This window comes from Thermobia domestica, chromosome 8, assembly GCF_964235325.1.
Source record: "Thermobia domestica chromosome 8, izTheDome1.hap1.1, whole genome shotgun sequence".
Taxonomy (NCBI): Eukaryota; Metazoa; Arthropoda; class Insecta; order Zygentoma; family Lepismatidae; genus Thermobia; species Thermobia domestica.
The window spans coordinates 151,537,893-151,552,364 of NC_137461.1; the positions used below are offsets into that span (position 1 = coordinate 151,537,893).

General features: G+C 37.0%; 1 protein-coding gene across 1 annotated transcript in view; it reads left to right on the plus strand.

Annotated features, from left to right (window-relative positions):
• The window catches only part of LOC145693291 (alpha-tocopherol transfer protein-like), a 63,960-nt gene that overhangs the window by 9,448 nt on the left and 40,040 nt on the right, over positions 1-14,472 (plus strand). Inside the window, exon 2 of the mRNA XM_081769143.1 lies at positions 11,675-11,843. Within this exon, the coding sequence (XP_081625269.1) occupies positions 11,708-11,843 (136 nt within the window). The 5' untranslated portion in view covers positions 11,675-11,707. The remainder of the gene's footprint in view (positions 1-11,674; positions 11,844-14,472) is intronic.

The window sequence follows — 14,472 nt, forward strand, 5'->3', positions numbered from 1 at the left end:
TGTTTTTCATGTTAGTTTGATTAAAATGTGAATCCTAAAGAAGAGCGGGTGTAAAAACGTTTGCAAAAAATGGAGTATTTTACGATGCCGTGAACTTAGGAAGATGAAATTTAGTATATTAATTCTTCATTAAAATAAACGGACAGTCACTCAGCGTTTCTTAAAAAAAAAAAAAAAAAAAAAAAATCAATTTAAGAGGAAGGGGGGGAAGAAGTGGTATCTTTTATCTATCTATCTATCCATCGACATATATAGGTAACCAAGAAAGTTCTGTCCCTTTTTGTGGAGGTCTGTGTTCAGTTGGCCCTCAGACCTGAGTTGAATGCGAATGGAGATATCTAACATACTACCTGACTGTGGCAGTTCAATAACACCGGGAGTTTGCGTAAGGAGAGAAAGAAGATGGTACCTCTACACAAGCGTCATAAGGGGTTGTATGCTGTACGAGTTCAAACTGGGGTCATACGCCGCTGCAGCGGAGCGGAAGATATGCTAGGTCTTTGGGGAGGGTGTCGTGACTACGCGAACAGTGCAGAGATGATTAATAAGGTTAAGGATTAACTTGAAGACGCACCATGTGCCGGAAGACCAACGCATGTGCAAAATGAAGATTTTCAGACAGGAATTGAGGCGAACAGTGGCAAGACGTGAGAGGAACTGGGACTACAATTCAGTGTGAAAGGAGAAACCTTCGGCAGCACCTTCATCAACTTGGGAAGCACTAGAAGTTGGGTTGATGGGTTCCACATGGTTTGGCTCCGGGCTAGAAGGCAACGCGAGCATACACATGTGTTTCTTTGCTGTCTCGTCTGAGGAAGGAGCCACTTCTGGACTGGGTGTTGACATGTGATGAGAAGTGCGTTCTGTACCAAGATCCACGGCGCCATCATCATTGTTAGCATCCCATGAATCGGTTCCAAAACAGCCGAAACCAGCACTGGACCAGAAGAAGGTCGTCTTGTGTGTTTGGTGGACTGTTCGTGGCATCATGCATCGGGAACTGCTACCAGGTAGTCAGAGCAATAATACAACGGCGTACTGTCAGCTGTTCAGCTGTGTTCAATAAAATCCCTAGTAGAGGTGTAAAATGTACTTGATACCTTCTTCGCTTCACGGCCTACCAAGTTCTACCCGTGAAATCGATGACCTTCCAGAACGTTGGCAGAAGGTCGTCGATGCTGATGGGGACTATTTTTGATCTTCCAGATACGTCTTAGTTGACAAATCGATGTTCGAAGGTGATAGGTGAAAAAGCGATAGAACTTTCTTGGTTACCTTTATATGAATGGAAAGTATATCAAAATAGATAAAATAAAATACCTGGAGTTGCATTGTCTGTAGGGACGAGTATGCAATTTTCAAAACGGGTAAACGATAATGTTCCACTCTGTATAATATTGAAAATTGAAACTGGGATGCTATTTCGTTTAATTGTTTCAGTGGCTTCAAGTACACGTAACATTCATCACATGGATTACGTCTACTACAGAGCTTGGCTGAAAATAGGTAGTACCCAAATATATACGTAGGTACCACCCCTTTGAAAATTTGAAGACTTTGGGGCAAAAACAGGTTAAATCCAAAAAATGAAAATGTAAAGGAGGTAGCTTCACAACGGTTTCCACTCATCCGATTTTCTTCAAACTTGGCACATATATAGTAAACCGAAAGTAAATCGACACATATGTTTTGTTTCTTTCGGAAAATAGGTTAAGGGAACATAGGCCCTCTTGACTCAAAAATGGGCCCTCTTGATTAAAAGGGCCACATTAAAGAAACGAAACTCTGCCGATGCAAAGATGACTTCAAAGTAGGAAATACGGGTTTTGTCGTTTTTGCGAGAAAAGAGTTTAAGGGGGCAATGTCTCCCTTCGAAATGACAAAGGACCCGCACAATCTTTACGAAAATTATATTTCGGTGGAATTGTTTAAAATCGTGATATGTTGTAGATATTGTGTACCTGAGAAAAAGTCTCGATGGGCACAACGAAAAATCACTGACCGTTTGGCCACTACAGGGCCACTTTTTTGAAAACAGCCGAGGATAACGATATTTTGGATTTCAGTAAAAATGACTGAAACCGTGACATATTGTAGATATTTTGATCCTGAAAAAAATTTTTAACAGACATAACCACCAATCACTGACAGTTTGGCAACTACAGGGCCACTGTTTTGAAAGCAGCCGAAGATTACGATATTCTGGATTTTGTGAAAATGATTGAAACTGTGATATGTTGTATACTCTTTCCAGCCTTAGAAAAAAGTAGATGTAAACAAACCCACCTGACTACCAGTGGGTTGATGACCAGTCATTGGTTGTTGGACTCACTGCGCTAGTATCCTACCGCAATATAATCCCTACTAAAATAATAATTTCAAATAAAGATATCTGAATTTATCCTGCATTTTGTGATAATAAACGCAATATATATAATATTTAACAACAGATGTAGCTTTATTTCAACCTCACGCGTATTTGGACATATAGTATTTACTGAGCATGCATATGCGTTCGCGCGCCTACTCCACTCATTTAAAATTATAGCAGAATGCAGAATTTCGTGGCGACGATATGTGACAATAATCCATTTTCGTCTCGTGTTATAAAACACAAAAGAGGACACAGGAACAGCGGTAAGCTCGTTTATATAAGGATTTAAGAAAATACATATTTCCAATATAATGTCAGTGCGTTAATTATTTACCAACCAACTATAGCCTTAACATTGTTGAAATTATGTGACGACAGTAACCTAGCAGACGATCTTGCTGTTAACGTCTCTGGCTGCCGAAGCACGTGTGAGCCGCGGAGTAATATATTTCGCTTTGTTTACGTCTACTTTGTTCTAAGGCTGGAAAGAGTTTAGATATTTTGATCCTGAAAAAAATCTTAACGGACATAACCACCAATTACTGACCGTTTGGTCACTACAGAGCCACTTTTTCGAAAGCAGCCGAAGATAGTGATATTCTGCATTTCGATTAAAATGACTGAAACTGTGATATGTTGTAGATATTATGACCCTGAGAAAACGTCTTAATGGACAAAACCACCAATTACTGACCGTTTGGCCGGTATGAGGTCACTTTTTGTTGACATCCTGAGAAAAAGTCTTAATGGACACAAGCAGAAGTCACTAATCGTTTGGTCACCAAAGGATTAATTTCTTCAAAACAGCCAAATATAACGATGTTCTGGATTTCTGTAAGAATGAGGAAATTTGTGATATGTTGTAGATCTTCTCATCGTGAGAGAAAGTCGTATTGGAGACAACCATCAATTGTTGACCGTATGGCCATTACAGGTCCAGATTTTTGAAAATAGCCGGGTATAACGATATTTTTGATTACGGTGAAAATGAATGAAACTGTGATACGTTGTAGATGTCATGATCCTGAGAAAAATTGTCTAGTGCTTTCCAGGGTTTTCTTTTGTCCCTCAAGATGAACGTCTGAATGTTTTCTATGCTTAAATGATGTTACACGCTACTCTCCCCATACCTTTTCCGGGTTGTTGGATAGGACTTTTCGTGGCTTCATACAATTCCATCAAAGTTCCAGAATATCCTTACCTTCTGCTGTTTTAAGAAATGTGGTCCTGTAGTTTCCAAATGGTGAGTGATTTGTAGTTGTGTCCATTGAGACGTTTTTTCAGGATCACAATATTACACTATATGACGGTTTCAACCAATTCCACCGAAATCCAGACCTACCTTCTGCTGTTGTCAAAAAACGTGGTCCTTAAGTGGTCAAACGGTCAGTGATGGGTGGTTGTGCCCATTGAAACTTTTCTCAGGATCCAATATTAACAACATATTATGGCTTGAAGCAATTCAACCGAAATTTAGAATACAGTCTGTAGTGGTAAAACGGTCAGCAACATATAACAGTTTCAAGCAATTACACCGAAATCCATAATACCGTTACGTTCTGCTCATTTAACCTTTACAGGACGAACGACTCAAGAGTTGATCCAGCAGTTTAGACCTCCATCACTTCGCTCCTAATTAACCTAAAGAGATGATTTAGGCGTCTATCTCTTTAGGAAGGATCAAACTTTCCAAAGGTGTGCATTTCGTCTACATCGGGAGTCTAGCAGCGGAAGGGTAGGGGGAGAAGTTGGATGTACAAGTTTCTCCTCCCCCTCAGCATTTGGGGGAGGGAGACTCTCCCTCCAAAGGAGCTACAAGCATAAAGGTGGTATCAGTAAAGATAAATAAAAATACTAACTAATGATATAATGTCTATGGTCATTCTTGCGAACGACAAAACAGTGTTGCCAACTCCGGAATAAATGAATGAAATCTTTGAGTTTTACGTCCCACGGTTATGCCGGTTAGGCTAAAGGAGACGGTGATTATGAGAGACGAGTGAAATGGTGGAAAGAAGAAAGTGGGAGGAAACGGGAGAACCCCGAGAAAACCCACGAGCACGGTATTTGTCCACCACAAAGTTCACTTGGCGGAGGCTGGAATCGAACCCGGGACCCCAAGCACCAGAGGTGAACGCTCTACCACTGAGCCACCGCGCCCCCCTCGGAGATGATGAGTAATGAATGAAATGGTGGAATGAAGAAAGTGAGAGGAAACGGGAGAACCCCGAGAAAACCCACGCACACGGTGTTTGTCCACCACAAAGTTCACATGGCGGGGGCTGGGATCGAACCCGGGACCCCAAGCAATAGAGGTGAACGCTCTACCACTGAGCCACCGCGGCCCCCTGCCAACTTCGGGAAAATGTATTTTTTATTTCAATTTTTTAAAATTTCTTTTTCAACTTCTTTTACGGGTTGGACACGAGGGGAACAGAAGTTACCTCGTTGAAATCTGTGTCTCACAAGCTTTCAAATGAGGTATGTCTTATATCCCTGTGCCAATTAGGGACGTCAGGGTAGACCAAAATATTTCGAAAAATATGTACAGGGTGATTCTCGTAGAAAACATATTCGGAATTTTTTCTCACTTGGTATTGAACTTTCGCCCTTCACTTTTTGCATGGTTGTACCCAATGACTAGCGTACACGTGAAAATATTTTTCCTGCGTACGACAAGTAAAAGTGTTGCCAGCTTTTGACAAATTTTCTAAAACAAAATATCTGATTTTCTTCAAAACTTTCGTCGTCTTGTTTTTCTACAAGTTTAGCATGAGGGGCAAAAAATTAGCACGTTGGAATCTACGTTCCATAACCTTTAAAACGAGGTATAGTTTATGTCCTTGTGACAATCACAAGAGGTACTAGGGCTGTCAACGTAAAGGTCTACGATTTTCTTGAAATCCCTTTCCGTCCTGTAAAAGCGTGGCCGTATAGTGGCCAAACGGTCTCAGAATCAGAATATCTATAACACATCACGGTTTCATTCATTTTTACCGAAATCCAGAATACCGTTACCTTCCGCTGTTTATAAAAATGTGGCCCTGTAGTGGTCAAACGGTCAGTGATTGGTGGCTGGGCCTATTGAGGCTTTTTTTCACTATCACAATATCTACAATATATCACAGTTTCAGTCATTTTCATCGAAATCCAGAATATCACTATCTTCGACTGTTTTCAAAATGTGGCCCTGTAGTGGCCAAATGGTCAGTGATTTTCGGTTGTGCCCATTGAGACTTTTTCTCAGGTACACAATATCTACAACATATCATGACTTTAAGCAATTCCGCCGAAATCTAATTTCCGTAAAGATTGTGCGGGTCCTTTGTCATTTCGAAGGGAGACATTGCCCCCTTAAACTCTTTTCTCGCAAAAACGACAAAACCCGTATTTCCTACTTTGAAGTCATCTTTGCATTGGCAGAGTTTCATTTCTTTAATGTGGCCCTTTTAATCAAGATGGCCCATTTTTGAGTCAAGAGGGCCTATGTTCCCTTAACCTATTTTCCGAAAGAAACAAAAAATATGTGTCGATTTATTTTCGGTTTACTATATATGTGCCAAGTTTGAAGAAAATCGGATGAGTGGAAACCGTTGTGAAGCTACCTCCTTTACATTTTCATTTTATGGATTTAACCTGTTTTTGCCCCAAAGTCTTCATTTTGTCTGAGCAAATCATATCCCACTTCTATCAATCTGCTGGCATTGAAATCTCTCGTATGAGCAAAATTTAATTTATGTAGTAGCTACGAACTGTTATTATGTTTTTCATAACTTTTGGAGTAAAGTATTATGTCCAACGTTCTAACATACAATAGTTAACACCATGAAACACAAATTATCTTGTCTAATATGAATAAATAAATTGATTTAGTTATTTTGAACTAATTTTCCCCTACGCCGTATTGAATTATTCTAACAATATGATTATAATATCACAGAACAAAAAAATCCAACACATGCTAAGTTCATTTCATACAAAACACGAATACACGATGAAATACGATTATTAACTTAAATCTAAGAAACAAAAACTTTGTTGCATGTTTGATGGCGAATAGAAGCTGGTACCATAGAAGTTCGTAATTAAGTTATGCAACATTTCATTTCGCCATTTTTTGGTCTTATCATGACGAAGCTATCAGTGTAGCCTCGACGGAAATGTTAATTTGTTTTGTACTGTAAATTCTCTTTAAAATAAAAGGGGCCGCGGTGGCTCAGTGGTAGAGCGTTCACGTCTGGTGCTTGGGGTCCCGGGTTCGATTCCAGCCCCCGCTATGTGAACTTTGTGGTGGACAAACACCGTGTGCGTGGGTTTTCTCAGGGTTCTCCCGTTTCCTCCCACTTTCTTCATTCCACCATTTCATTCATTTCTCATAATCACCGTCCCCTTTAGCCTAACCGGCATAACCGTGGGACGTAAAACTCAACGATTTCTTTTCATTTTCTCTTTGAAATAAAGAGATTACATGTAACGTATATTTACACTGAGCAAGTTGAGGGAAGATAATAGTAAATGTCATCTCCATCGAAACTGAGTTGTTAGGTGGAATGGGTTGGGATCGGATCACAGAACAGTATGCAGGTATTTAAAGTTCGGAAATGTACCTGCACGTGGGGGAGAAGGTTTGGTTGGTATGCGGCATTGCATTGCACTGCATGGGAATTTTGAACTTTTTTTCCAGTTTACTCAAAAGTTAAAAAAATATATATCTCTCAAAAGTTATTTGTATTTTCTACGTGTTTTCGGCAGTTCCAAGGGTAGTAAGATTGAGTTAATACATTACATGCGAACTTCACTAATGTGCTAAACCTTATAATTACTTATAAAATACCTGTACATGACTTTATATTCGACAATTTCAAGTTTACTAATGACCTACTTGCGAATATTCAGTTATATACCGGTAATTACAGACATTGTGTATTTGTTAATATCCTAGCTATTGTGTGAACAGATTGTTCGGGATACTAGTAATGGTTTACGATATACTGATGAAATTGGCATGTATGAACTGAATGTGGAACTTGTAGATAAACCTCTTCTCTTACTCAAATTGTCCCTAGTACATAGTAAATTGAAGCATGATGAAGTACTTCAAAAGTTTTGATATTACGTGGTAGCATCAGAAACATAAAAAATGAATTTTATAAACTAATGATCAATACTGAGTATGCATAGGGTGGAATCTTGGTTTACATACACTTAGATAAAGCAGTTCCTTCATTTACTGAAATAGTAGGTCAACGATATCTAGTTTATTATTTTTGTCAACAAAGTACGTGCGTTACATGTAATAGCCCTGGTCATTGCTAACATACAGATGATTGACATAATATAAACACTAGACCTATAGTGCAACTAAATGCTTCATAAAATGTTTCGTGAGGAGTGTTGTACTGTGTGAGTCAGAAACATGGACATTACGAAAACATGGTGACAAACGACTGGAAGCTTACGAAATGTAGATGTAGAGAAGAATGAGAGAATTAGCTGGCTCTAGCGGAAAACTAATGAGAAGTTGTTAGAAATTGTGTGGGAGAAAAGAACAATTTTAGATGTTATTGAGTAGAGGAAGAGAAACTGGTTGGGACGTTGGCTAAGCAGAATACATATGATGATGATGATATAGTACACACCAGGCCCGTAGCCAGCCTAAAAGTGTAGGGGTCCCGGTAGAAATTAGGAGGGCCCGATCCTGCCATATTAGAGGTCATCACCATATTAGAGTTCATTTGCTACATTGAAGCCTACATTGAACATTTTAGGGAGCCAGTAAAAATTTAGAGGGGCCCGGCCCGGTCCCCTAGCCCCCCGTGGATATGGACCTGGTGCAAACCGCATCAGAAGTTGGAACGTTCATTTAATCCCACCACAAGTGTACCTCCTATTGTTACATTAAATACTCCGCTAAGTAAAAATGAATTTCCCTTTAACTAATGTCAGTGATAACAGTTTTTGCTCTCAAGAAAAACTAACAGTTTTCGGTTTTTAACATCTAATAGCACAGTAACGATAGTTATTAGTGTCAGGCAGACAAATGATAGCGCAGGTAGTGACATCTATTAGCGTGAATCTTTATTACAAGAATTATCAATACACGACTGAGATGTTCAGCACTTATTATCAGAATATAAGAAACATAATTTGACATTTTCAGCTTGTCCTTGGCATAGTTTAACACCATTAAGTGTCTCATGAGACGTTCTCAGTCCATATTTCTTATTAATTTAGAAACTACTGGTATTAAACGATTTCATATACACGTAACTGGCAGTTCTGAAACTATCGACTGCAATTTCCTGATTTGTAATTTCATCTTACAATCAACACAGTTGCATCATTGTTTGTATTCGTGCAATGTCCACCTACTTGTGAGAGTTGCCCAAGGCCATTTCCCTGACATTTTAGAAAGAATTCTTCAGTTCTTGTAGTGTTTAATTTTCTCTACTTCTGTAACTGCAGTAACTAAATAAATGACTCATTCATTTCTAATCTGGTTATGAAAGAAAATTTTCCATTCATGATTTAAAATATTGTATTCGTTCATTTAAAGAAATGAAGTACCTGTCATCCATGAGAAAATACAAACGCGTAAATATGTGATTATCCGTATTCTATCAGGGATGTCAAGAATTATGAAGATCCATCAGGAACCACTTCAGCACCTGGTAAATTATTCATCTACATTAATATATTTTATTGTTGTATTTATGAATAAGCTGAACTTGTCAACAGTATATCATACTATATTGTGTTCATGTCATTATAGTCTGTGGAAGGGTACGCCCACTTCCGGACCACCCTGTACATATAGCAGCTATTTTGAGTTACCTATTCCATAGTTCATATTGCACTATATTGTAGTTCAAAGTTTTTCAAGTTTTGTTCAATAGTTAATATGTTTCTTTAATTATACAATGATACTCGAAGCAAATTTATTTTAAATTCAATGAGACTTGATAAGAACATTTCACTGTCCTCGAGGAATTCCGTTACCTAATGACTACTAACTATTATGAGTTCCCTAGCAATCCCGTAGGAACGTCTATATACGAATAGGATAAATGTATGAGACGACTACAAAACTTGAATTTTGTCCTCATACTTCGGAACCGAATTAGTGTAATATTTTATTTCTGCTCTAAGCTTGTAATATGTACTTGCATGTGAAATTTTGGCAAAATGAAATGACATCCTGATGGAGATGTACACTTTATACTGGTCGTTTATAAAGTATAGAACCCAAACATGAATCTCCATGAATTGTATTACACACACACACACACACACACACAAACATATTACTGTACCTCATAATATTTAAAATTTACAGTAAAAAGGTCTAGGTCTACTTAAAACGTTGATCAAACTTGAATGAGATTTTGAGAGATGTATGGTTTATACTATATCCTTGATAGGGTGGCTCAGTGATAGAGCGCTCATCTCTAGTGCAAGTGGTTGCTGGTTTCATCCCAGACAAGTTTGTGGTGGACAACATCGTGCTATTGAGTTTTCTCAGGATTCTTTTGTTTCCTCATATACGTTACATCAATTCTCTTCATATTCATTTACTTTCGATAATCTGTCTTCTCTATCCTACAGGACATAATCGTGGTATGTAGGACTGAAATATTTAATTTTATATATATATATATATATATATATATATATATATAATCTTTTAACTATAGATAATTGCACATAACTTTTGTTTTTTTTTAAATGATATCATATGTATTCAAATAATTTTTATTATAAAAGCAAGACAGCTACTCTCTAAATGTTCACTTTTAATTTTATACATACATACATACAAACATATATATATATATATATATATATATATATATATGTATATGTATATATAAGCATACCTTTCACTATTTTTTCATTGCGAGCAAAATTAATCGAAAGATGAAATAAGCAAATAATAAAATGAAGTAAACGTATAATCTATAAGTTCTTGCGACACTATTTATGTAGACTTTACTATCATATGAGGACTACTCACCAATTGTAGAAGAATTTGCAGCAGTAAGCAACGGTGTAATTTCAATTACCGCGAGTTTTCTATTTCGTATTCTCAGCAGATATTTTCTTGAGTTTACGTATTTGAAAGTATCACTAGAAATTAACGAAAGTGATCTGCTGAAGACTTTCAGATATGTTTCATAGTATTAACCCTTTGCACTTAAGTGTTGATTGTGAAGCCTTACTCCAATTGTACATCCTTTACACTCTGATGTCATCTCTGCTGAATTATTTTTATTCGCCTTGTACAGATTTTCTGTTATTTTCACAACAGCTTTTGCATAATGATTGATTTTTATTGTTAATATCTCCACTCCTGTAGTTGAAATTGAATGTATAAAAAGCCTTTTACCCCTGATTGTCATTTCACTTCTTAAAGGATTGCTTTCACTGAACATCACCAGGATTTTCTTGTGGTTTATTTTTATTTTTTTCCTCCATCTATACTACGCCCTAGATATATGGCACAATATGTTACTGTAACAGTTTCTTTGTTGGATACTGTTTTTCCTAGCAAGATTGATACAATGAAGTTTTATTGAGCATTGTGGTCATATTATTGGTATGATTTCATGACACGCTTGGAATGCACAAACACACACACACACACACACACACAGACACACATACCTGCCGATAAAGACAATACATTTATTGCTTATGTTTAGAATGAAACAAATGAGAAAAGAGATGTATCATATTACTGTTATTTTATTGTGCACCAGGAGTCATATTGTCAACTGCGAGTATGCTGTGAATAGCTAGATATAATCATTTCAACATCTGAATGGAAAGGCAAAGGTTAGACGTTATCATTAGGTTTACCTAAATAGAAAAGTTCCATTGAAGATTCCAGTGTAAAAAAATACTTTCTAATGGCCAAATAATATAGGAGAAAAAGAACCTGATAACCAATATAAAAATTCACCATATTAATGAGTATAAAATTATCCATTATAAATTAGTAAAATACATAATATTTGATAGAAGACTGTTATCGTAAGTATAATCATTGATGTGGAATAAAGCACAGGAAATGAGTACGGTAATTAAAAATCTTTCCTACAAAAATCTTTCCTATATGTACTTTGTTACAACAAAGATTATTTTTATTTTGTGTACATGAAAACATACAAGAAATGTGTGAAAACAGATATGTACCTGAGAACAATATAATTAATCAGCGTATAATTGCTGAAAAAATTGTGTTTACTAACATGATTAGATTGCTTGTCCAGTAAGTGAAGTGTATTTTTCGTATTTTAGACTTAGGCTCAAGCAGAGAAACATTGCTGAATTATGACCAGTCATTTCTCGTGTAAAAAATATGAATATGACACTTCAGAGCATCTTATGCAACAGGCCCAGGATGAGTTGGGTGAAGACCCTGAAAAGGTGAAACTTCAAATACAGGAAATGAGAATAGCAGTCTTGGGTAAGTATTTGCCTTTGAGTGTATTTATTTACTATCTTTAAATCAGCTTACTCTATTTCTTAAAAACCTCATAGAGTTAGGATTTTTAGCAGCGTTCATTTTCCTCTTACTAGGAATGTACTTAAACCTGAACCCACAAATTGGGGATGATGTATGTATTTTCTGAAAGCTTGGATCAAGGTAAGATCAAAACTGTTTACCAAAATTGGGGAGGTCTCATGTATTCAGCTTGGGAGCAGCACTTTTATTATAATCTTTAAGCGTGTCCATAAAGTACGTTGCAACCCCGAAAAATCTGAAACGGTGAGAAAGATATGAAAACAGAAAAGCATGTCTTTCTTCATTTCAAAAGTATAACGTATCAAAATAAAATAAATAGTCCCAGGGTCCCCCGCAGGGTTCCAGACTGGATCCAACTCAAAATTTTTAAATAGAAAGGGAGGTCAATGTGCATATCGTATGAAAGTTGGTGTTAAGTGAAAGAAGATAAATCAAGTCACGACTCTCTACGATAAGCCTGTGCGAAATAGTGATGAGTCAAAATATCAACACAACCTTCATTACAAAGTCTATGGCCACTCGTATGAATCTGAAACGGTGTAAAACCAAAAACACGGATATGTCATTGCAAAAATATAATGTTTCAAGGTAAAAGAATGTTCCAGAGCCCCTCTCAGGGTCCCACAATGGCTCCAGGTTAAAATGTTGAAATGGGAAAGGGGTTCAAGTTGATTATCGTATGAAAGCTGATGTTAAGAGAAAGAAGATGCAACAAGTCTCGATTCTTGATGATAAGTTGTTGCAAAATGGCGATGGGCGAGCCTAGCTTCATCAACATCTTTGTATTAACCTTGAGGAGCTTTGTGAAAAACAGTTCTGTAGATTCAATAGTGCTTGCTGATAAAGGAATCTGTCCTATTCTTCCAGCTGCTTCCCTGAAATTTTGAGATTTTCCTTCAGAGGAACTCTTCCAAACTTTCTCAGAGATTTCGGGTGCATCGCGTTCGAAAGGATAACATGAATCGACAATGTTTCATGAAGTCTTGTCGGATGGTCAACCTTTTGCTTCTGTACTGAAACTTGAGCCAAGTCCACACTAAGAGGAATCTCATGTCCCATTCGAACCACTTCATTATCCGAGATTGACAATGGATTGTCAATACGAAACTTGGATATGGCTTTAGTATGATCACAATGCTTTCGACTGTACTGCCTCCATTTCTTTCTACGAGTCCTTTTTCTCTTTGTGACTTTAAATCAGTTGTGACTTTTAATTTTAGCTGATTGACACGCCTCTTTTTTTTTCTTCCTCTTGCTTCTTCGTACACCATAGGATCATTGTTGATACGGTCTCTTCTTACTTGTTCTACCTCCCTTTCGTTCCTCCTCCTCTCTGGAAGGGCCTTGACAACTTTTCCTATTCTACAAAGGAACAAGATGTATAACTTCCTTAAGTATCAGTTTGTTCCTTTATGATATTAGAACAGTGCAATCTTTCTAAGTAAACTTTGTATTAAATTTCCACAAATAATTAGTATCAGAGGCTTAACAGACTCCCGTCTCTCGCACATCAATCATATCTATCACATGAAGACTATAAGCCTATTAATGTTGAATATATATTAACACATACTTCATTGTTTGTGATTGAACCCGGGTCTAAGTTTATTCAAATGATCGTAACACTTTGGAGTTTCTCCAGTCAACGGTTACGTGGGAGGGTAATACATCACTGTCTTGCACTCATTGATCATGTTATATTCTTTTTATTCATAGTGTGTTTATATATATTTTGGAAAATGATTGGATGCAGAAAATGATTGGATGCACCTAAACTATGTCTGCTTTCATCAGAATTTCTGTCAAGTTCACTACTTATGATATACAATTTAAGCGTTTCCCTTTGACAGAATAGGAGATTGCCATTCCTGTGAAAACTTTAAGAGACGATACGCTAATGTTCCCTCCAAACTACATCCCTATATCTGTTATATATATATATATATATATATATATATATATATATATAGGGTGGGTGCACCATATATGGAATACGTTCCTAATATGAAATACCAGGTTATTTTGTCTGCTATGTTCTGCCACTGAGTGGACTGTACGTAAACTTGTACACAGTGACACCCTCAGTCTGCGCATGAGTGGTTTGCTGCCAAACGATAACAAGCCATTTTCTTTTGTTGCAGAATATTTCGTCGACAGCGTCACAAACTGTCGTATCTCAGTTTTCTAAACTTTTCAGGAGAGCGATTTTTAGGTTTTTACACAACTTTGAACAGCCATAACTCAAAGTCTATTTTACCGAAAGGAGAGAAAATTTACCAAGTTATAACTTAAATCGTAAGAAATCAGTGTAGAAAGTTTTATGGAATTTGCCTGTAAAAGCTTGTGGAAAATTTGGCGGGAAAAAGATACGACAGTTTGTGACGATGGTAATCCTCTCTTGTATGAAAGATACGACGCATATTTTTTTATACTGAGAAATACATTAATAGATGAACAATCGGAATATATTGCACTTTTATTGAAAAACTTCGTGTTTATTACACAAAATAATTTAACAAATGCTTCCTGAGATTCTTGAGGGTAAAACGAAATTCCTGAGAACACACAA